The sequence below is a fragment of the Chironomus tepperi genome, unplaced genomic scaffold (assembly GCF_022539635.2).
Source record: "Chironomus tepperi strain 1889 unplaced genomic scaffold, CSIRO-AGI_Ctep_v1 contig_223, whole genome shotgun sequence".
NCBI classification, from domain to species: domain Eukaryota; kingdom Metazoa; phylum Arthropoda; class Insecta; order Diptera; family Chironomidae; genus Chironomus; species Chironomus tepperi.
The window spans coordinates 520,691-545,145 of record NW_027226345.1 but is presented as its reverse complement, the minus strand read 5'-3'; the positions used below and the strand labels follow the sequence as shown (position 1 = coordinate 545,145).

Sequence of the window (24,455 nt, the reverse complement as noted above, 5' to 3'; positions counted from 1 at the left end):
CCGAGTCCTTTATCAATGAATATTTAGTAAGATATTTGGACAATATTGTCAATATTCATACTGCTCGTAGCGCAATCTATCGGCGAGATCTCCACGGAATCGACACTACAAGGATGCCGGCCCTAAAAACTAATCTAAACCTGTTTAATAATCAACGTCATTTACCAACGACCCATCAGACCGACGAAAATGTCAATAACACATTAAAACTTTCATTTACTTAATACAACTTCTTCTTCATCTTCCGCCAGTCATGAAAATCATCATTTATCAAGCTTTAATAAGCTATTGTTAAATTTACAACAGTCGTGTCATATTGAGGCAATAAAATTCTTAAAATAGTTACTCGACTGAAACGGTCAGGACAATGAAAATTGAAAAAAATTACAATGAACCTTTTTTTCTCTCTGCCTCTCTCATGGGAGTTACTGTAAAGACACTTGTCAGAAGAAAAGGAAGCGGAAATTAAGATCGGAATGGTGATACTTTTGGGAATTTGCTGACCAGTAGTCATTGAGCATGAAAATATTAGAAATAGAGGAATTAAGGGTAATTTATGGAATAAGATGGGGCATTTTTGGGGTATGTGGGGTGAATTTGGGGAGTAGATGGAATGTTTGCAGGAATAGTTTGGAATAATCGTCCAGGAAGTTGACTTGATGGCAGTTCATAAGTTGCTACTCAATTTCCAGTAATTAAATTGTTTAAGCTAGACTTATGGCACCTAAATCTGAATGATTTTGGTCAGGATAAACCCCCGTTGACTCTTAATGCTTGCGTAACCTGTGAACGATCCTTATGGACGCTCCTACCTTGCTTATCCCCAACAAAGCAACTCCTATCCATCCCAATAAAAACAATTTAACCGGATTTACTAATATAGGTCATAGTTATATGAAATACAGCCATTATCAAGCTCATTCATCCCCATCACAGCAAGAAGCAAGTGTTGTGAAGCAGATGACTCCTTTTTTTCTGCTCCCTCAACTTCTTTGTCCAGTTACTAAAAAACAATCTTATAAGTCTCAATAAAATAAACCGTAATAAAATTACGACTACATTTGTATGATGATGACGACAAACAGAGGAAAGAAATGGAATAAGAGCGTATGTTCCATAGAGTTGACATGGAGTGCTCAGTATTGCATAAACATCCACACATGCTGGTAAATTGTGTACCATAAATTCCTTCATTTTCTTATTTTATAAACGCCAAACATGTCTTTTTATCTCAAAATGAAAAGAAGCTGTTGTCCACACTTTGTCTGTCTGTCTGTCCATCTGCCGTCTGTTTGCTCCTCTAGTTTAAGCTTTTTTTGATAATTTGTGATACTTTATGACATAATTGACATGATTCTTAATGCTTTGATTCTGTGCGGTGAAAATGCGCTTCCGTCGGTCACGAGTCGGCCACGTCTATACTAGTTTTAGTTTCTTTTCTTGCTATCTTTGCCTTCTTCCTATATTTTTTTAACAAACATGAACAAAATTTTCTTTTCATGTCCTAATTTATGGCTTCTGATACTGGCACACGTTCCATAAGAATATAATGCTCTCATTGAATGCAAGACATAAAGATATATTTGTGTGTATATGTGCATATAATTTTCAAATTACACGCAACAGCCATAAATAAATAAGACATTGTAGGATCCTAGCCTACCCCTGAAGAAAAGCAACCTTTCGCAAATTAATAGATAACCTCACGTTTCAATGAAAATTTTACTCATCATTTTGTGTATAGTCAAGGATTTATTTCTTAAGTCTCCTCTCAGACAGTAACAATTCGACGGGTAAGGAAAAGGCAACAGAAGGAAAATGATTTTCATTTTCGTTTTGTCGGTAATAACAAATTGAAAGTCATAAAAAGATGTGAAATAAGATTTAAATTTTTATTCTCATGAATGAAACAATAATAAAATATGGTACACGATTTTGATGGATTCAGTCGAGTATAAAGATTTTTATTAAAATCTTCATGTTCACGATTTTTGATATGCAAACAATTTGGAAAGAGTTTTAGGAATTCTCGATGGAATTTGGATTGTATTGTTTTAGTTCAAAATTTCAATTTAGAACTTGTTACTTTAGTACATAATTTTGGACATGAAAAAATGAAAATTTTGTTGATTTTGGCTCTTTTTGATACACTGGATCTATCAAATATTGAGCTTCTATCTATTTAGCACCTAAAGATCAGTTTTGTGACAAGCTTAAGTTCCAAATTGATAGAAAATTCATAAAATTTTAGATTCAAAATATTTGTAAACAAAGATTTTTTAGAACTCAATTTTCTCGAGCGAGAACACAATTTCCCCAAGAAGGCTTCGCCATGGAGCTGATTCCAAAGCAATCAGGCTTTCTAGAGCCTTAAAAGCTCCTTACTAAAGCTTTATTCATCTGTGCCGCACGGGTTTACCACTGACTTTAACGTTAAAAAGCCCAATCCAGATCACTGTGCATAAAATAAACATTTACATTTAGTATATGGATAAAAATTTGGTTTGTTGGGTTATGAAAGGTACTCAAATACTGTGAAAAATCCAATATATTCTAGCCATATTCACTATATGGATATAACACAAAAATAAATTAATTTATTACGAAATACTGAAAAAATATTCAAATATGAATTTATAAATTTCAATCATAGAGCTTTTTTAGGTATGTAGGAAATAGCCATGACCTACAAGCACGAGGACGAAAAGAAAATGAATTTTAATGATGAACATCCTACACTCGTATGATTATTTTATGATGTTGAATAATCATGTCAAATAGAATTATTGCCAAACTTACATAAAATGCATGTATGTAGCATGTATCATACACACACGTAAGACAGCATCCACACTTTTGCTGAATCACTCGTATAGATCATTGTAGAATAAACATTCAATATAATTTGCATAATATTCTCAATATTTATGGATTTCTTCTTTGCATTCGCTTACTTATGTATTAGAAATATTGTTCCGTATCACTGGGGAAATGAAATGCAAAACATCAGGAAAAAAATACGGTACTTGGGATGGTAGATTAAGTTGGAAAATTTATGGAATCTTGAAAATATGTGTCTTTAGGCTGGATGTATAATAATTTGAATGTTTACATAGTGATGTGGATTAAATTTTGTATAGAAATGAATTTTTGGGAATGGAATTAGGTGAATTGAAGTTTTTGGGGAGGAATAGAATGAGGCTGGATGTTGAACAATTGAGTTTTATGGAATTTGATTGTCGAAATTGGAAGTAATGACAATGTTTCTTAATTCCTTCGTTTATTGATGTTTGATACGTCTAATGGAATGTTAAAAGTCAATTAAAATGCAGGAAGAAGCTATTAAATTGTCAACTTACCAATTTGTTCCTTGATTTCACTAAATTGAAAAATAAATATTGAAAAGGGGACTTAAACTATGAAAAATTAGAAATTTTCAGAAAAGGGGTATAAGATACTTATTTTTAAATTCCAAAAATACGTTAATAATTCTTAGAAGCTTTTAAGCTGTTAAAATTAACTTTAAGATTCCAAAACAATAGAAAATATTCACTAAACTCAAAATCTACTTCCAACAAAAGTTTAATTCAAATTTCAAAACTTCAAAAGTCCATAAAAATCAACAATTTGCAAAAAATTCCATCAACTCAATGTGAAACTTAAACATAACAAAATTCATGCTAACTTGATATTCAAGGATGAATTCATAAATGAGAAAGAAGGGAAGATTGGAAAAAATTCTTGAAAAATTCATAAACTCGAACTTTTCTTCACACTTCCGAAATAAAAGTAAGAATAAGAATAAGAATAAATATGAAGGAAGGAATGTTACTCCCTAAAGATGACTAAAAATTTTCTCTTATCTTCTTGTTTTCATTCGCGTTCTCTTTTACCCAAATAGTAGTCGAAGTAAGTGGAATGAAAGAGGAAAAATAAATGGAAATTTTCATTCATTTGGTTGTGAATTATTGATAAGCTCAAGTTCAATTTGTTCATTTCTTATGTCTTGTCCATTTCTTCTTTTTCATTTTGAATACGTAGTAGGCAGGAGGGAAAATATTCATTTCTTCTCGCCTATGAAATTTAAAATCGATAATTTATAGTCTGTACCTTCATTTGAGATGGAATAATTTGACAATTTAATATTTTTTTGAGCATTTATGTATGAATATGTTGACTAGTCGTATGTAACTACACATGAAATAATGAATAATGCTGAGCGATATGACTAATATTATCACATATTAATCATGTTTATCATGAGCAATTAGCTCATTTAAAATTCCAAGTTTAGACATAAACATCATTACTATTTTGAGTAGAGGCCCTGAAGTTTCGGTTTTGACAAATTTTCGAGAGTGGGTCTGATATTACAAGAGTTTAACAAATCATGAGATTGGAACTTGGATGTCTTGGTCTAGGTATCGAGTATCTTTAAGTACGAGGGATTAATCAGGGACTTTGTTGATAAAATTTCGATGTTTTTGAAGGATTTTGTCAAAACTAGGTGCGCAGGGCTGTATAAATGCAAAAAATTGCAGTTCTGTGCATTTAGAGCTACAGATAATGCATGTCTATGCATTCAAAACAATAGAAAATGTAATTCTTTGCAGTTTTTGGACAAACCCTTTCATTTTGATAATAAAACTTGAGTAGTCCTACCCTAATCCTCTTCTCGACCACAAAATTTCTCACACCCCACTCCGTACAGATTTGAAATTATCTCATGTTTATTATTTCATCATTTGCAGTCATCTGTAAAGGTTTAATTTTACTATTCTATAAAAAAATATAAAAGGATTTAAGAAAAAATAATCAGAATTGTTGAAATGGAAGTGAAATGGCTTTTGTAAGTTCATAAATTTCATAAATTTACTTTTCATAAATCAATTTAATTTTGTAGATTCTTCTGCTTATTATGTCGAAACATCTTTCAAGCTTGGACAGAAGTAAAAAATATTGAATGCGATTATCGCGAAACTAAAACTTGTTTAATTAAGGATCTTGCACTAAATGAAAATGACCAAGTTAATATTACAAATGCAAACAGCAACGTTTATTCAATTTCAATTTACGATAGCAAAATTTCATGTTTTCCATGCGGAATTGACAAGTTTTATCCTAATTTGACAACAATAAAAATGCAAAATTTAACACTAAACCACTTTCCAATTTACAATTTGAATGGATTTAAACAGCTGAAGAGTCTTGAATTAAGAGAAAATATCATAGGAAATCCAAATGAAGACCAAGTTTACTTAAGTAATGCATCCATACACCTAACTCTTGAAAAGAACAAGATTCACTTTCAATCAGTTCACTGTGAAAGTTCAGAACTGCAACCAATCAGTTCCAATACTTACATTTACATCATTTTAATCTTAGTCTGCCTTCTCATTGGAACTAACATTGCATTCTACATAGAAGTACGTAAAAAATTTGGATCATCAACCAATAGTCAAATCGAATTAATGGAAATGAATCACAACAGCAAATCAATATTAAATCCATTTAACGATCTAAAGCATGAAAATGTGTACAACGATGATACAAATTACGAGGAAATTGTCTATACAAATCCAAAAGATTGTAAAAATTGTGAAGATTTTTATGATGAGATTTCAATTAAGAATGAGCAACGGGAGACTGAAGCTGTAGACAATAATGAATCATTGTATGCTAAAATTTAAAATTACTCATTTGATATGAATATTGTTTGCAATTATGTGGTATGAGTTGCAATAATAAAATGTAATATTATTTCAAATACTTACTTACTTTCTTGATTGGGGTGCACCGGAAATCATTTTTAACCGCGAATCGCCTTAATGCAACTCGGGATCCAAATAATAAGTTGTAAATCTTACTGTGAGGACATGATGAAACCTAAACTTTGAAATCAGTCGTCAAAGTCTACTTAAGCTCACTAAAAATCTTTTAAAATTTACACTGATTTTTTTCTGCTTTCTCTTGTGAAGTATAAAATTTCATATAAATTTTAATCGATTATTTGTGAACAGTGACGAACTCAATTTAACTTCAAATTCTACTTAAAACTCATATTGTCAAAAAAGTTGAATTCCATTAAAACGTTGAAAATATTCAAATCCTAAAAAACCGTTAAATCTTAAAAATATTCAAAAATTCAATCCTTTAATTATCAACATTCATTTATATCAATTGATCTATAACATTATTTGTCTTCTTCTCTCTTTACAGATAAATCGAGATGCGATTTCATCAGCCAGTTGGCGTTATTCAACGGAATAATTGCCACATAAACGGCAATAACAACAACAACAACAATAACAGTAGTAACGTCAGTAACATCAATGATTCACATTTTGTAATTAACACAACAAATAACAATCGTCAAGTGACACATGGTGGAACCATTTATTATACAAGTGAAAATGAAAATCATAATAATTTTACCGGTGATGAATGCTTAAAAACATTAAAATCAATAATTAATGAAAAAGAGATAACAAGCACAAACAATTTTGATTCGCGTGACGTAAATCGTTTAGAGACATTGTTAAAGTTTAAAAATAATAGTTGTGGATATTTTAAGAATTTTATTGATACTCAACAACATTCGGTGAATAATACAAATAATAATTTTAGCAATAAAAATGCGGACTTGAATGGAAATAACGATAATGATAATGTATTATTGATTGAAACATTAAACTTAACTGAGGATAATTTGTCAAGGGTGAGTTTTGAAACTTTTTTTTGGTTATGTTCATTTTTATGGTCAATTTTTTTGAAGGAAGTCGAGTCCAATGGCTTAGAAAATATGATTTTTGTTGGAATTTTCGAATTTCTCGCTCAGCTCGGTCAAATTTAGTCTCGCACAGCTCGACCCAATCTAGTCTCGCTCAACTCAACCCAATCTAGTCTCGCTCAGCTCAACCCAATCTAGTCTCGCTTAGCTCGACCCAAACAAGTCTTGCACAGCTTGATTCAAGCTAGCTAGTCTCGCTCAGCTCAACCCAATCTAGTCTCGCTCAGCTCGATCAAAGCTAGTCTTGCTCAGCTCGACCTGAAGCCAGTCTCGCTCATATCGACTGAAGCTAGTCTAGCTCTGCTGAATCGAAGCTATTTTCGCTTAGCTCGATCGAAGCTAGTCTCGCTCAGCCCGACTGAAATTAAATTCATTTTGGATTAGTTTACCTCGATTACCTCAAATCCTTTTATTCCTAAAATAACTCAAAAAGCCACACAGTTTAAAGCTTTCAATTATCAAGGTTAAAATTCAATGAAAATGTCAATAAATTTTCTACTCTAGAAAAGAAAAGTTTTAAAAGCAGAACAAAAACTAGAGTTTAAAAACTGGGTTAGCATCTTATTAATTTTTATTGCTTAGCTGCTGCGCTTTTCTCATTTTGATTTCAGATTTTCTCCTCTGTTTTCAATTCATTCACATAAAACCCAAAAAAAGGAGAACAAGAAGAACTAGAAAAAGTTGCTCATTGAATTTCAGAATAATTATTTTTGAAAAAGTTTAATTTATACACTAAAAAAGAAGCTTTTTAAAGCTTAATTTGAATGTAGAAGGGAAAGTTTTTTTGGGTTTGATTAATTTTCTGATTTCAACTTGATGACTCTATCATCATTGCTAATAGAAGGAAGAAGAAAAAGATTTCGGAAAGGATTTAACAAAACTATTTCGGAAATTTTCTTATAGACCTTAAAAACATGAATTTACTCACCCCAAAAAACGAGAACGAAAGTCAATCCTTAATGATTTGATGGAAAAAGTCTCAAGAATCCCAAAAATTTTCACCGTTCAGTGAATTTTCAAATTCCAACAGACGACACTCATACATCTAAATCGGACCAATTTCTTACCCTTATTGCACATTGATGATAATCTTTATTGTCTTACTGTTCCAGCTACCTTACAATAAATAGAAATGTCCCATAGATAAAACTTAATTTCTTCTTTCGCTTTTATTGACATGAAAGTAGCACAGGACAACAAGAAGAAAAAAAAATTCAATTAAAAAATATTACAACAATCTACTTTTCTTGACTATAGACGTTGTGTAGTGATAATAAATGGACGGCCGAGGGCGCTTCTTCTGTTTCTTTTTATCAAACTGGCAAAATAATTTTTCTTGACTTGAAATAAGGAAGGAAAACTAAAGAAAACTAACAGTATTCGAAGTTGGTGAGGGAATTGAATGCATTTGATCTAGATATGTTTATTTCACTGCTACTAGTCTTGCTCAGCTTGACCTAAAGCTAGTCTTGCTCAGCTCGACCTAAAGCTAATCTCGCTCAGCTCGATCTAAAGCTAATCTCGCTCAGCTCGACCTAAAGCTAATCTCGCTCAGCTCGATCTAAAGCTAATCTCGCTCAGCTCGACCTAAAGCTAATCTCGCTCAGCTCGACCTAAAGCTAGTCTCGCTCAGCTCGACCTAAAGCTAGTCTCGCTCAGCTCGACTTGAAGCTAGTCTCGCTCAGCTCGTCTTGAAGTTAGTCTCGATCAGCTCGACCTGAAGTTTGACTCGCTCAGCTCGACTTGAAGCTTGTCTCGCTCAGCTCGACTTGAAGCTTGTCTCGCTCAGCTCGACTTGAAGCTAGTCTCGCTCAGCTCGACCTGAAGCTAGTCTCGCTCAGCTCGACCTGAAGCTAGTCTCGCTCAGCTCGACCTGAAGCTAGTCTCGCTCAGCTCGATCTGAATCTTGACTAGTTCAGCTAGATCTGAAGCTAGTCTCACTCAGCTCGACCGAAGATTGTCTTGCTCTGTTTTGAAATAACTCCTCTTTGATTCATTTTACTCCACCTAATGCTGAAACAGCTAAAGTCAAGATGTTGTCAAGGTCACAAAAAATTCAAATCCCTCTCAGAATCAGCCATCCGAATTGTCTTATTCACCGCACAACTCTTGATAAAAGTGTATAGAGAAAAAAAAACTTTTTCCGCCTCTCTAGTCTCTTCTTATTCTCATCTGAGGTTATTGTATGCCTGTTATGTTATTAATTCCAAAGGGAGATAGAACCAGACACACGTAAAAATCTAAGCACAAAAAAGTCCACATGCAGTGAGGGGAGAGCAAAGCAGATTTTAGTGAAATTGATATTGTTGGACTAAGAAAAACTTTCATTTTTTTTCTCTGTCTTCCTTTTATGTTGTTGTAACGTCCTTTTTTTCTATGTCATCGTTACGCTACATAAGATTGTATGAAAAATAAATTTTTTTGTTGTGTGTCTCTCTCTTTTAATCTAGTTTGTGACATCGACAACACAAGCATATGATAATTGTATAACAAATCAGAGCTATAAACAGCAAAATTGCTTAAGCAGCGTTCAACGTAAGCGTCGTGAAAATTTAATCAAACTGGATTTTGGATCGATGACGCAGCATGAAGGACCTATGCAATCGAATGGTGGAGATAGTGCTGGATGCTCTATAGAATCGAGTCCTGTTGATAGTTTATTAGATGATCAAGGTGAGTTTGTGTATTGAATTTTTAATTAATTGTGGAGTGGGGAATGTCTTTTTCTGTAGGATTGGAAGGTTGGCAGCTATTTATGGTTACTCTTGCGATAAAGCGCATTTTGAGTAACAGTGAAACCTAAATTTGAAAATTTGAGTTAAATTCAAATGAAAAATGACTCAAATATCTAAAATTAAACATTTTTTGGCAGCAACAATAGCATTGGTTCCCTCACCATTGAAAACAATCAGCCTAACATCGACCCAACCTGTCAAATCTAATTTACAAACTCATTTCCTACCCAATTCCTTAGAGAAAACAAATTTGAAGGAGGAACACATCGAATTAAAGTAGATTCTTTTTTTTGGTACTTAATACCACGTGCAATAGTGGTAACAAGAATGTCTAATCCAATTTTCATTTTTCAAATGTTATGTGAAACTTTCCCCTATTTTTATCTCACGAATAAGTAGAAAACAAAGAAATACAAAAAGCATTTACTTCTTCTCAATTCACATAAATCTTGATTTTGTTTGAAAATTTATTTGTATAAACTTAAAATGAACTGAAAGAAAAAAACCTTTTCTTATGCATTACTGTTGGGGTTATCTTTGCTTTCACATCACATTACAATTTCTTTATATCTTCATTTTCTCTCCTTTCTTTTTTTTGGAAGACACACACTCAGATTGCATAAAAACAGTCGAAGGATTTGTCGAGTAATATGTTGAGGTTAGTTTTAGTACTAAATTTGAATTAAGTTTAGTATAATCTAAGCTAATCTTACTCAACTCGATTGAATCTAGTCTCGCTCAGCTCGACCGAATCTTGTCTCGCTCAGCTTGACCGAATCTTGTCTCGCTCAGCTCAACCGAATCTCGATTGAATATAGTCTAGCTCAGATCGGCCGAATCTAGTCTCGCTCAGCTCGACCGGATCTAGTCTTGCTCAGCTCGACCGAATCTAGTCCCGCTCAGCTCGACCGAATCTAGTCTCGCTCAGCTCAACCGAATCTATTCTCGCTCAGCTCAACCGAATCTAGTCTCGCTCAGCTCAACCGAATCTAGTCTCGCTCAGCTCAACCGAATCTAGTCTCGCTCAGCTCAACCGAATCTAGTCTCGCTCAGCTCAACCGAATCTAGTCTCGCTCAGCTCGACTGTATCTAGTCTCGCTCAGCTCAACCAAAGAAAGTCTTGCTGAGCTCGACTGAATATAGCCTTTCTCAGCTCGATCGAATCTAGTGTCGATCAGCTAGACTAATTGTAGTGTCGCTCAGCTCGACTGAATCTAGTTTCGCACAGCTCGACCGTATCTTTCTTCGTTCAGCTCGACCGAATCTAGTTTCTCAGCTCAATCGACTTAAAATACAAAGATTTGAAAGCTTTAATGAAAAGCTATTCCTTAACATCCAAAAGTTCAATCTAGAGCATTCAGAAAATCACCACTGAAGGAGTATTAAAGGCAATAAATTAGATAGCGTCACGTTTAAGATACTTTATATGTGTATTTTTAAGGCATAACATGACGCTACTGAAATATCAATTTTTACTGGTTCTGATTTCATAATATTGTATTAAGAACCTGATTTTTTTTTGTGTGTCTCATCCTCAAACAATAAAGATACATAATTTTTAACACAAAATTATGATGATGCCTAAAAATGGAACACAAAAATGCTTATAAATTAAGTGCCAGAATGTTAACTCTCACAAGCCATAAGAATTAGATATCCCGAGCACGTTAGCAATAATATTAAGTAATGAAAATTATTCTCATCTCTTTTTCGGCTCCCATGTCTCACCATCCAGCCGCCCCCTTTTTCACCAGCATCGCTTACAACCATGCCTTTTTCTTATCTTTAAGGCAAATATTTGCGAGAATTATATTAAGGCATAAACATGACATTGTGTGAATATAAACAAAAATTTTCACGCGATTATTTATCGACACTGTAAATTGGTGTAAATTAAAATAAAATTGTAAATAAATGGGGATCATGTGAGATGATAAGAGCGCATTTGAATAAGCTTTGGAGTTTAGGGATGCAGGAAATGTTTATGGGAAGTTCGTTAAATTGAGGGAATTTATTGTTGGAATGACTTGACAATTTTAAAGGAGTTTGGAAGCTTTAAAGGAGTGGAATGTTCATTTTTAAGAGAATTGCGAGACGCAAGAGACAAAATGACATCAGTGGCATAAATGATAAAGCGTTGGCCTTGCATGCCAAAGGTTGTGGGTTCAATCCCAGGTCATGGCTAATTTTCGAAGCTCTTTTTCACTCTAGTTCGACTATAGTTCTAGTTGTTTAATTTGATTTACTCTTTGAGTGCAGTTTTGGGAGTCTTTGGCACATGATGTGTATCTCCACTTCTAGGTACAAGGATTTATTGGATTTATCGATACGAAATCTTACGCACACGAATTGTAACTGGGGTACATTGCAAGGTACATCAGGTGACCTGAGTCAGGTCTTAATATTTACTCGTGTCATGCAATGTGCAGAGCTTGGAAGTGGCTCGGATTTCCATTAACTTTAAGTCTAAAGCAGTGACCGGCAAGAGTGTTGACAAAAGAGTGTTGATTACAGTGACTCCACCTCATAAGGGTCCTTCAATCATTTTGCATGTAGATCAGCGGAATATTTCCATACAATTCAAAAATGTCAATTTTACCATCAAAATTAAGACCATTTTCATGAAAAGTAACAAGTCATGTAGCAATCATCCATAAATAAATTAATATTCAAAAGTCTGCAACTAAAAATACTCAAAAACTTATTTTCTTCTCAAAAATATCGTCTGCATGCAAATCAGCTGTTTTACATTCAATGTGAGCAAATCACATTTAAAAAGAAAATTTTCATTGAAATGTAAATGTCATAGCACTTGCTTTAATGGTTGAACTTTTACTCTTATTTACCACAAAGTAAGCAATATGAGACAAAATGTCAACAATAATTTAATAAAATCAAGAATAAAGATTAGAAAATACCAAATTAATTTTAAGGTGCAAAAAATAAACAGCAATTCCCAAATGTCGTGACGACAACAATGTTAAAGCTCTTTAAAAATATTTCAAAGCAATACAACCACAAATAGACGCAGAAATGAGAAAATTTATTATAATCGATAATAATAAATAACATAAAAAAGTGAACCTAATTTGCCATTGAATCGTAATATGATCAAAGGAAATAAATGAACGTCATCATATTTGTAGCACGTGTTCCTTTTTTTTGTTGTTTATTGACTAGAAAGTTATTATGTGTGCTATTCATTTGAGCTTTATTATGAATGTTAGCTGTTATGATTCTCACTATGATAAAATATAATGCTTTTTTTTTGTGAGCGGGAAGCTTAACCGAGTGGTATAGGAATGAATTATGTGAGAATGGGGATGTTAAATCGATGATGCGAGCTTTTGTGCATCTGGTATGATTTGGCTGTAAGGGATAATGTATGACGTAATACGTATAACGTTCGAGATTGAATACGACTGTCTGTGTTGCTGAAAATTTGAGAATTTTAGATTTTTTGTATGTTAACGTATTTTAGAAATTTGAATTTTATTGCTTGAAGTTGGATGCGTTTGTAGAATTTGAATTGCTGAATTTTAAATTTCTTCAAACATTAACGTATTTTTGAAATTTGAATTTTACTGCTTGAAGTTAGCTGCGTTTGTAAAATTTGAATTTTTGAAAGCCGTTAATTGATTTAAATTTTAGACCATAAACAACAAATTTAAATCCAAAACAACCCAAAAAGAGCAATATTCATATCATATTAAGCTTACAGTCCAATTCAACCACATTATATTCTCTTCCACATCTCAATACCAAACACATTCATTCTCATAAAGACCCAAATGTATTTCTTCTTAATAATTTGAGTATTATGGTCTAAAATATTGCTATCCATTCATATAGCATTTTGACTAATGACTTTGTACAGAATGAGAAAGCTTTTGCAGAAGCACAACTCATTGAGTCGAAAAGCAAATCATCCCTTTAGAGAAAAAATTCATAAACAAAATTGCAAAAAAAGGAGAGAAAAAAAATTATTTTCCTACCAAAATTTCAGTTCCTTTTATTTCCCTTTATCAGCAAACTTTTTTATCCTTTCATTCTCATTTCAATAATACAAATTACATCGTATATATCTTTACATGATATTTCAAGTACCTTCATATTTTATATTCATTGTACAGCTTAAATAAAGGCAAAGCAGCAGCAGTTCTCTTATTATAAACTAAATTATTGATTCTTTACTTCTCCACTGATTCCAATTTTCATTTTTTTTTCATGTTTCGTATTGTATGATAAACTTGATGCTGTATGCTTTTTAAAGTGCTGCACATTTATACTGTATTGGGTAAATGCGAAAAATTGCTCATTCTTTATACTTAGTTATTTTCACTGATGCTTGCAGAAAAAAAAATGAGAAAATAAATTTCATCGGAATGAATGGAAGAGGGAATGGTGTGTGGTAGAGGAATTGGTGTGGGAATGTGATGTTGTAGGCGCAGTTTTGCTGGGAAATGATGAAATGTTGCTTTCTGGATGATAACTTTTATTAATTTTGAGTTGCACTTAAGAATATCCTTACTGAATGCTTTCTGGATGATAAATTTTACAATTTTAAGTTCTTTATGAGCACTTTCTTACTAACTGGATGTTTATAGGATTTATATTTGAAGTTTAAACAATGATTCATTGATTTTCGGATACAGAGTTTAAGAATAAAGTCTAAAATCATCAAAATTTCAAGAAAAAAAAACAGAATAAATTCAATGTTTACAAATTTTGGCGGGAAATATCAAAAATTTGTAGAAAAATTGAAGGAAATTTTGTAAACAAACAAAATCTTTGAAATTAAAGCTTTAAAAACTTCAAAACTAATACTTAATTTTTGTTGACTCGTAAATCAACAATTCATATTTATTAATAAGTTTAATTAAAGACTATTCACAGTTTTAATTTAATAACAACGATGCTTATTCTTCAGAGTTTAGAAACAGACTAAATATTTATATGAAAGGGGATTAACAACTATAAAAGGGGAAATCAACGAACGGTTGTTGCAAATATAATTCGAATATTAAACGACCGTTGACACATTCTCATCAATTACATCCAAATTACCAGAAAATAAACACTAAAGTCAGACTGTGGAAATCTGAGTGTCGAAATCCTTCGACACTGAATGTCGAAGGATTCAAAAAACGTCGAAAGTTCAAATTAGTTTTGACCGTTAGAAAATCGACATTAAAATCTGTAAATTTTTGACTTAAACTGTCACATGAAGCTTGTTTGTTATTACACGACCTAAATATGATTCATAGTTTAAGAAATAATGAATTTCGTAATAATTTTTTGGTTTTTTTAATAATAAAAATTTTGGAAGCTTTATAACGGTCATTCAAAATACAAAAATAAACGGTCATTTATATTTTTGAAAATAAAAATAACGGCCATCTTCGACATTTCCACAGTCTGACTAAAGTATCCTATAAACCTACCCCAACCACAAGTTCAATCTACTTAACCGAAAAAGAAAACACAAATTCAATTTGTTTTGCAAAAATACGCTAAAATAAGAAGAAAATGTCGTGCAGAAAAAAAGTATCAAGAAAGGAAGGAAGGAAGGAAAAGTGCTACATTATCCATCATGTTTGACGATTCAAGCATATGTTGCATTTCCTTATATACTCACATATGGCTTAGCAGCATTTAACATTCAACCGCGTTTTGTTTTAAAGTTCTTTCTGTTGCTCTGGAATCTTTACTGCCTCGATATATATATAGGCGACATATACAACCACTAAGACATAAACATGGAAACATTCCATTCCGTAGAATAAGAAAGATCCATAAAAATATGTTTTCTGCTGCTTCATGTGCTTTTTCGTCTTTTTCTTCGTTTTTCCCTACTCTGCTGTCGCCATAGTTATTGTCTCAAGCATGGAAGCGTATCGAGGCCTAAAGGCAATTTTTGAAATGTGTCTTGAATATTTAACATGAAAGAAGATGAAGGCAAATGGAATTGTACAATATATAATGGTAGAGTGGGGTGGAAATAAGAAGAGAGCATTTGCTGTTTGAGATGACTCATGGAAAAATAAAGAGAGGCAGTCACCATTTATTTTATACTTCTGTCATGAACTTCATCTCTTTACCATAATTTACACTTCTGTCTATCTTTTTTAAGGCACGGTTCAAATGAACCGAATGAAAATATTTTCACTAACCTAAAAGCAGTTTTGAATGGGGAAAAGCTTCCTCAATTTTGTGAATGTTTATGTTTTGACTTCGATTAACCATTGAATTTGTTTGTTTTATAAAGCTACGGTCAGGGATGTAGTCGATAGATTGTCAAAGGGGATGAGGTTGTCTGTTTTTAATCATGTCTGAAAGATCTGCATATTATGCAAAAGGGCAATTAAAGGTTAATGTTGATCTAGCCTGAACAGATCAAAGTGTTTGCTAGGACAATGCTACGTCGACGTATTACCTGTAAGATGCAAACGTATTGCTCAAACGGCAACTTAATGGCTGATTTTGCCACTCTGGTAATCTCTAGTCAGAATTCCGCATTCAACCCAAGAATTCAAACTTCATTGAGGGATTCGATCCATGACAAAAGTGTCTGTAAGCTTCATTGCAAAGACATATAAAGTTTAGAGAGGGATATACGTAAATATTTTCATGTCTAGTTTCAAACCCATACTCGATGTGCTGATGTCGCAATAATCAAGCACAGAAGCAGTGATGTGACATCTTGATGGTAAGCCGGGTTCGAAGTGGCACTTCAAGCGTCACACGCTTCATGGCATTTTGACGGCACTTTAAGTTGCCCAACCCACCACTGCACTTGAGGATGCATCCAATTCATCACCGAGTCATTTCATCTCATTCCTCCCTGAATTCGTGCATGACTCCCTTTCAAAAATATGTTCCAGACCCCATAAAGCCATGAAGAATGAGAAATATCCTCAAAAATTTCTTCAATTTAACTTTCATTCTCGTCTTGTCTAGGAAAAAATAACAACTCGTAAAAGCTTCCTTGCTATAAACAATAAACAACGTGAAATTGGGTAGATGAATCAATATGACTCTAGATATATAAATAATAATATCGAATGATAATAAAAGTAGAAAATAAGGAATGGAATTTGGTAAAAGATATGAAATTCCAATAATAAAAATAAATGCGACTTATTTTCTCCTGTTGAGATAAAAATTTCATCTTGAGACAGGATTAACAAAATGTTTTCGATGTCATTTCGAGTGACTAGACAAGGAAGAATAATTGCTTGATTATTGAGACTTGATAAACAGAAAGGTCAATGCTAGATCAGCATTTAATGATGATAATGGCCAAATTTATTAGATTTTCCAATTTTAGTCTGAGTTGGCCTTGAAATTTTCACTTCAAAATTTAAACTTCATCCATTACCAGCAATAAAACATCAAGAATCGAGCACAGAAACCTTTCAATTATAGATTATCAAAAGTATCAAGCTAAAAGATTGCAAGACACTCAATTCTCATATTTTTATTGTTTTCGCACACATACAGATGAAAGCGGATGAAAATTTATGGAATTTGATGTGGATTGGCTGGTTAGCTGCTATTTTATGACGTTGAGTGCTCATAGGTTGTAAAACTTAATATCATTAAAGCTTTATTTCATGCTAGCTTTATGTTTGACTTTATTATACTTGGTTTTTCATAATTATGAAACACTGATATGCTTATAAAAAAAATTATTGAAGATCATAAATATGATGCTGAGTGTGAGAGTTAATGAGGCAAATGAAATGGCTATTCGGGTTCATTAGGATGAATTTTTTACGTTTTATTGGATTTAAGAGGATAATGGCGAGTTAAAATATTTGAAATTAGGCTATTTATGATTGAATTAAGGCATTTTGAAGATGAAAATTGAAATTAAGGACTTATTTGATCTGTAACTGTCAAAAAAGTTTTGAATTTATTCAATATTTTCGAATGAAAATTTAACGGCTTTCAAGAATTCAAAATAAGCTGTTAAGTCTCTAACGGTCAAAAAATATTTGAATTTCTTCAATCTCATCCAATGAAAATTTAACGGATTCAAAATGAGGTATTCAAAATGAGTTGTTCGATTTCTAACGGACGGAAAATATTAGAGGTTTTTCAACAATAATTTAACGGATTTTGAAAATTCAAATTTAGTTTTTTGATTTCTAAAGATCAAAAAAATGATTGAATTTGTAACGGTTTTCAAAAATTCAAATGACAATCTGTCAAAAAATTCAAATGGTAAAAATAACTGCCAATAACTCCATATTGACAAAATTGAACATAACCATAAAAATCTTCAACACAACAAATTTTCATTTACTGAACGACGCATTCACTGCCCTAATTCCCATTCCCAATCCATTAAATGTATCCTCAACAGCAATGAATATAAATATTTGTATCCAATAAATTTTCATTCAATATCAACTGGTCACTGTTTATATTCCATTTATGAGAGAGCCAAGCATACGAACCAAAAAAAAAAAATAGCAATTCCTAGTCCGAAAAAAAAAGAGTACGAAGAACGACTATAGCAATAAATCTGCCAATTTTTCATGTTACAGAACAAGAATGTATATTGACTTAACACATTTATCTGAAAATTTATTTTCTCACACTTATTTCCTTCCTTTTTTTTGTCTACTTTCTATAGATATTGTGTCTCCCACACCATCATCATTGGCTGACCTAAGCTCACCAGACCCACGAGATTTACAAGAAGTACTTACAAGATATCCACGTGGCATAATAAATCCTAATTATCCCGGCTTTCAACATTTAGCCCATACACTTGCTGAACATTTCATTGATCATAATTTTGATAATATCTCAGATAGTGAAATATCCGACGACGTTGACTTTGATGTAACTTATCGACGAGGAAGTCTAATTGATGTAAATATTATGAATGATAATAATAATAATGGTACTGCCATTATGGCAGATGAGAGAGTAGCAACGGATTTAAATCAGAATAAAAATAGACAAATCAGCTACTCGACACATGAGCATATAGTTAATGATTTTGATATAAAGGAAATGAAAGTGAATGAGTATGAGGACGGTAATGTTAATTTATTGATGAAAACTGAACCAAAAGTCTTTTGTGAGAGTAAACAGTTGGGCTTACATGAAGATGATAACGTTGACCGTAATTCCGATTATGAACGATTTACGTCAGATGATGAGGATGAAGAATGTTGCAATTTATCATCAAATATCCAACAAACGAAAACAAATATCGAACCACAACAAATGGATTTTGATGATGATGATATGGCTGATTTAAGTGGTGAGGATGATGCTGCTATAAAGAATGAACTCGAGAGAATCGATAGGTCTGATAATAATGACTTTAATGAGAATATAAATTGTGATTTGGCAACATATTTACAACAATATGATTATAAAATGGATTTACAAAAGTCTTATCAACTTGACATGGTGGAATCAATTGAGGATGAATGTCTTACGGATGAAGATAATAATAAACTGCCAACGCCTGATATTTTAATTGAACATAATAGCAGTAACAACAACAAGAAACTTCAAAATGACACAAAAGAAAATGAGATTAAATCACGGGAAGTAAATGAATGTGATGTGGATGTTAAACAATGCACAGACGATATATCGCAGGATGAAACGCGCAATTTACAACCGGATTTAATTAAAAATATAAATGATACAATTAGTTCCAATGACAATAATCATGAACGAATTGAAAACAAGGAATTCCAGCATACTGATGATGATGATGAGAACAATGACAGTGATAATGAAATTTTATCTCCAACTGTGCATGAAAATTCCAACAATGTGAACATGACAAATGATAATGATGAAAAAATAATTAATCAAGTTCAGACTGATGTAGGACAAATGGAATATGCAACAGCAAATGGTACAACAAAATTATCATTTGATAGTGCATCATCAACAGTTGACATAATTGGTGATTTTGGGAAGGAAGTTGAAAAAGAAATTGGTCTAATTGTATCCGGTTATTTAAATTCAACAAATGATTCATTATCAACAGCAACACCGACTACATCACCAACAACATGTGAACATGTCCGTCCACTGAAACCGAAGAAACAACAAACAACATCAAGTGAGATGAATGAGCTGGTGTTGGACGAGAATAAATTTTTTGAGCATCTTAAATATTTTAGTAAGGTAAGAAATTGCTGTAGTTTCTTATTTTTTTATGCAGTCATACTTTTTCACGCCCACAAAAATAAGTTTTTCGGAGCCGTTTTTGATGCCACATTTTCTTGAGTATTATTTTGATTATTATGATTAGAGTTGAGGGTTGTATGCTTGGGTAGATTTATGCATTGGTGTTATTCTTGGAGTGCACGTTCGTGCCAAGACTTAATATATTTCAGGAGCAATTTTAGTGTCGTTTTAATTGAAATTCTGCAGGAGAGAAGGCAGAGCTTGCATTTTTCATGAAAAGTACATGCTGAATATGTTTGGGAACTAGCTGCTGAGTGGACAAAAAAACGTTAGAACTAGTCGTCAACTGGACATTAACTTGTCATCAACTAGTTATAATATATTTTGGTCCATACTTGCTAGTGTCAGTTCTGTTTCAAGCTTAATTAAGCGTGGAGCAGTAAATTCGTCGGCAGCATGGTCTATCGCAGTGTTGGACAACATTTCATTATTCGAGGTACACCTCTTTGGTTCATGCTATTTCCAATAATGTTTGCCGGCACACAAGTTTCCTACTATTGGTCTAATTGATGCCATTATTCTGTGTGTCATTTAGGAACTTAGAATCTTCGAATTAGCGTTTTCGTGCCTGGTTGTTCATGAATTAATGGTAAATAGTAACAAAAGGCATTAAGAGGTATTATGAGTTGTGATCTATGCTCCTCGCACTAGTGCGCACCTATGGAAAATGTAGACTTCGTCCAAAATTGAAGGTCTGTTGACAAAAAATGCATGCCTGCAGCCTTGAATGAACCAGAATTCGAAGTTGACTCGAAACTTGCATGAAAAGTCCACTCGAGCCGATTTCAAACTCTGTGATGAATTTTAAGGTACAGCTGAAAACTGCAGGTCTGTACATCTGAAATGCAGGTCTGCGATTGTTGCTCGAACACTACAATACTCAGGAGAGATGCCGGGTATCTTGGGATTGCCTCACAAACCTCAGCAAATTGAAGAATTCAAGGCCAAAACCCATGCATTCATAACCAATGTCTTCATATAAATTACTTAACAAATTAAGGCATCCTCATATAAATAGCAGCAACACACACACCTTCCTCTTATATCATTATTAACATGGTTATTATCTTAAGTTATGGAAACGAATATGACTAATATGCCTTCATATCTCCAACCTCACATACATTTCATTTATAATCGTCATTATTTTTTTTATTACCACAAGACTTCTTCTTATTTATCCTTTTCCTTCATTCTGAATTCATTTTCCGCCTACATTGCCTATATGCATGCAATAATGTTCTTTTAATGATGTCTGTGTCTGTCAATATGTCGACATTGTGCTTAATTTCATATGTGTGTGGGAAAATTATGAGAAAATTTGTGTGGAAGTATGAAGGAACAAAAAAGCAGTTTTTGAGAATAGTTTGATGTCAAAGTCATCAAGGATATGGAAAATACTCATTTAGGTTGAAGTTCTGCAGATACATTATTAATTTTATTAAAAAAGGTTAAACTTATGTGTGGGACGAAAAAAAGTAGCAAGCACACGATGCAGAAAATTAAATTTATGAGCTTCAATGTTTAACCGCAAAAACATAAATTTTTATGCATGAGTTAAGCCACTGTCAGTGCTCTCATTTTCGGAGAACTGCAATAAAAATGGAACTGTTCATTCCTAACGATAAAGTTATCAACGCTGTTGACAAATGGATTTGCTTTTTTTGTATTTTTTGGACTGTATTATTGTTAGAATAAAAAGCATGCACAGCTGCCTTCGTTGATTGACGTTAATTGTGTCAGTTTATTGCTTTTTACGACTCAGATGTCCATAATTCTTGATTTTTATTTGACTTGAATTTTTCGAGCTATTAGCGATTTGTGGACGATGAAAGAATGTTGCAGAATTTTATTTAGTTAATAAGGAGTTTAGATTCTTCTTAGCACTTTAGAGACGTAGACTAGAAGAAGTTTTTGGAGTCATAAATTTCATTGTTGACGGGAGAATTTTCTCAATTTGAACTTTAACTCATATTGGGTCATTGAGATCCATAGCTTCGCGGTATATGAGTATTGGTCGGTTTGGACAGAAAAACGTTAAAATTAGCTGATGGCAAGTTATTGTCTAGTTGATGACTAGTTCTAGCGTATTTTTGTCCATTCGGAAAGGCTAATTGATAGTAAAACGATTTAGAATTCGCCAAACCACCACTCTCTGATCTAGGCCTACAGTTTATAGCAGGGTTCGAACCACTTCTTTGAGGACTTGAATGCCAATGATTATGGTACGAAAAATGACAAAATCTCATGTTGAGTCTCGAATCCATAATTACTTTGACTATTACTCGAACCCATGACTAGGTTGGAGTGTGCAACGATTTAGCCCCGAAGAACGGAATCCCTACGTCACCGAGTCACCTCGGTTCACTTTCCTGATCAAACATAAAAACTATGTATATGCATCTAATCTGGTCTGGATAAACTATATGATTTATTTGCTTACTTACTACGCTGGCCGATTGTATCAATTGTGATCTATAGCAAGCCATAGAACCTCGTTTGTCATTTTAAACGACTCTATACGGCAAGGTTCATCATAATTGAACCATTTAGAGCAGATTGACGAATCTGTAATGTTTTATCATTATCTATCCTGTTTAGGTATCTCAAGCATTAACAAAAATTTAAAGATTCTTTGCCATACCTTGATAAACAATTTTACTGCAGCAACAAAAATTTAAAATTCCCCAACCTTTTTAAAATTTAAAATATCCAGCACTATTTCTTATTATGTTGCAGATCCATAACTACAAAATCCACTATTAAGCCATGTCTTACAAATTTCTCCATTGAACCCCTCCTAAGAATGATAATGACAAAAACACCAGTTGTAATATTTCCATATTGCCAAAGCTTCAGCTTTCTGTCCCCAATATTTAAGCAAATATCCAACAAAAAAAAAGTTTCTCTGTTAACGAAATATTTTTTTCATCCTGAAAGCTTCATTAATCGCATAAAATAAAGCTTTATTTTTATCTGTGCTAAAAAAAATGACAATAGGAAGTTTTACCTCCACTCGACCCATCTGGCATTTTTATCAACGACAATGTGTCTCACCATAAGCCATTGGTTTAAGCTATTTTTGTGGAAAGGTAAAGTCGTTGAGTTCAAATCAACAAAACAACAACAACAACACAAAAGGTACGGAGAAGAAGAAGGCAGGCAATATTTAATGCAAAGAAGAATTTGATAGCTATGACATGGGCTGGCATGGCTAGAAAAAAATAAAAAACCGGCAAACAATGGCGAAAAATAATAAATCAAAAAATTTATTATCTCATTATTTTGTCACATTCTTCTTGTGCCTTTATCTTTCACACATTTTTCATTCCGCCATTCATAAACTCAACAAATGGATGAACATGACTTGATAGAGTGTGGCTGAATAGACTACAATCTACAAGCTTGAGGTCGCCATCTATATAAAAATTTATATGTATGCAATGTGGATATAAAGTTTTTAAATATCCAACGACATGATGGCAATGACAATTAAAGTTAAAATCAATTTATCATGCTGTACGGAGGGGATTCATTTCAGCAGTTAATCGACATTTTTACATTTTCTGAGTCTATTGTCCATTTTCGCTACTACTACATATGCCTGGCCCCGTTGATGACTGTTTTAAAGATAAATTGCCTTCATTTAACATTCATGCATGTTTCTGCTCTTAATAGTACATCAGACATTTTTTTTTTTGTTGCGCAAATCCCTTCATACATGATAGAGAAATGGGAATTTATTCTACATAGAAGTCCGCAAGGCAGAGTTGGGAATCTGGTGGGAACTTGGGAACGGATAAAGGAAATCCTGTGATTATTTAGAAATCCTAAAATCATCATTTGAATTAGGGTTTCCAAAAACGGGAATTTCCCCGGGAATTCCCAATCTCGTTCCCGATTCCCGAAATTTCTCTGGAACGGAAATTCTGGAAGCTCTAATTTGAGTGGTATAAATCTGTTAATTGATCTATGCTGTGGATATTTGGACTTTTATTCATTTTTTATATGGGGCAAATCCATTTTGCTGAGAATATTATTTGTAAATTAGTTCAGAACTTTAGTAATTCTAGGTTTCTAAAGAAGAAAGAACACTTCCCCACAACTTAGCCCGAGTGGGAATTGAACCCACGTCTTACGATTTCCTGTCAAATGTTGGTCACATGTTCCTACCACTGAGCTATCGGGGCCTATTATGAAGCGTGGAAAAATACACAATTAAACCTTCTTTCTCGATTCAATACTCATTACACAGCTCTTTTCTCAGATTTGGTGTCAGATTAGGTTTAAATCGCTGAATTGACCCTAGTCCCCGAGCCTAGTCCTATGGCCTATTAGCAGGACCCTAATCAGGACCAACCAAAATAACCCCAAGAACTTGATATGCCCTATCCAAACCCATCAACAAGACAACTCTGCCTTGAATTCTTCGTTTTAATATTGTAAAAGAATATACAGACATTAAGCATAGACAATGTAGACTGAGAATGTTTTATCTCATTAGTTGAACATTAGAAGATGATGAGGCAATTCGGAAAGCATAATGAAAATTTATTGTACTCGTGCTGGGTTCCATTTTTTTTTAAAGGGAACAAAAAATTTCTCTAAATTTGATTTATCTAAAATATGCAAATGACTGCTCATTATCAATGTGCGGTCTAGGCAATAATCATACATATATTTAAATTATTAATTAT

General features: G+C 33.0%; 1 protein-coding gene across 2 annotated transcripts in view; it reads left to right on the top strand.

The window, feature by feature from the left end:
• The window catches only part of LOC139090943 (probable serine/threonine-protein kinase DDB_G0282963), a 123,526-nt gene that overhangs the window by 41,127 nt on the left and 57,944 nt on the right, over positions 1 to 24,455 (top strand). For both annotated transcript variants that reach the window (XM_070640836.1, XM_070640834.1), the window contains exons 2-4: positions 6,220 to 6,718; positions 9,241 to 9,463; positions 18,170 to 19,695. In XM_070640836.1, coding sequence (XP_070496937.1) covers positions 6,230 to 6,718; positions 9,241 to 9,463; positions 18,170 to 19,695 — 2,238 coding nt within the window. In that variant the 5' untranslated portion in view covers positions 6,220 to 6,229. The remainder of the gene's footprint in view (positions 1 to 6,219; positions 6,719 to 9,240; positions 9,464 to 18,169; positions 19,696 to 24,455) is intronic.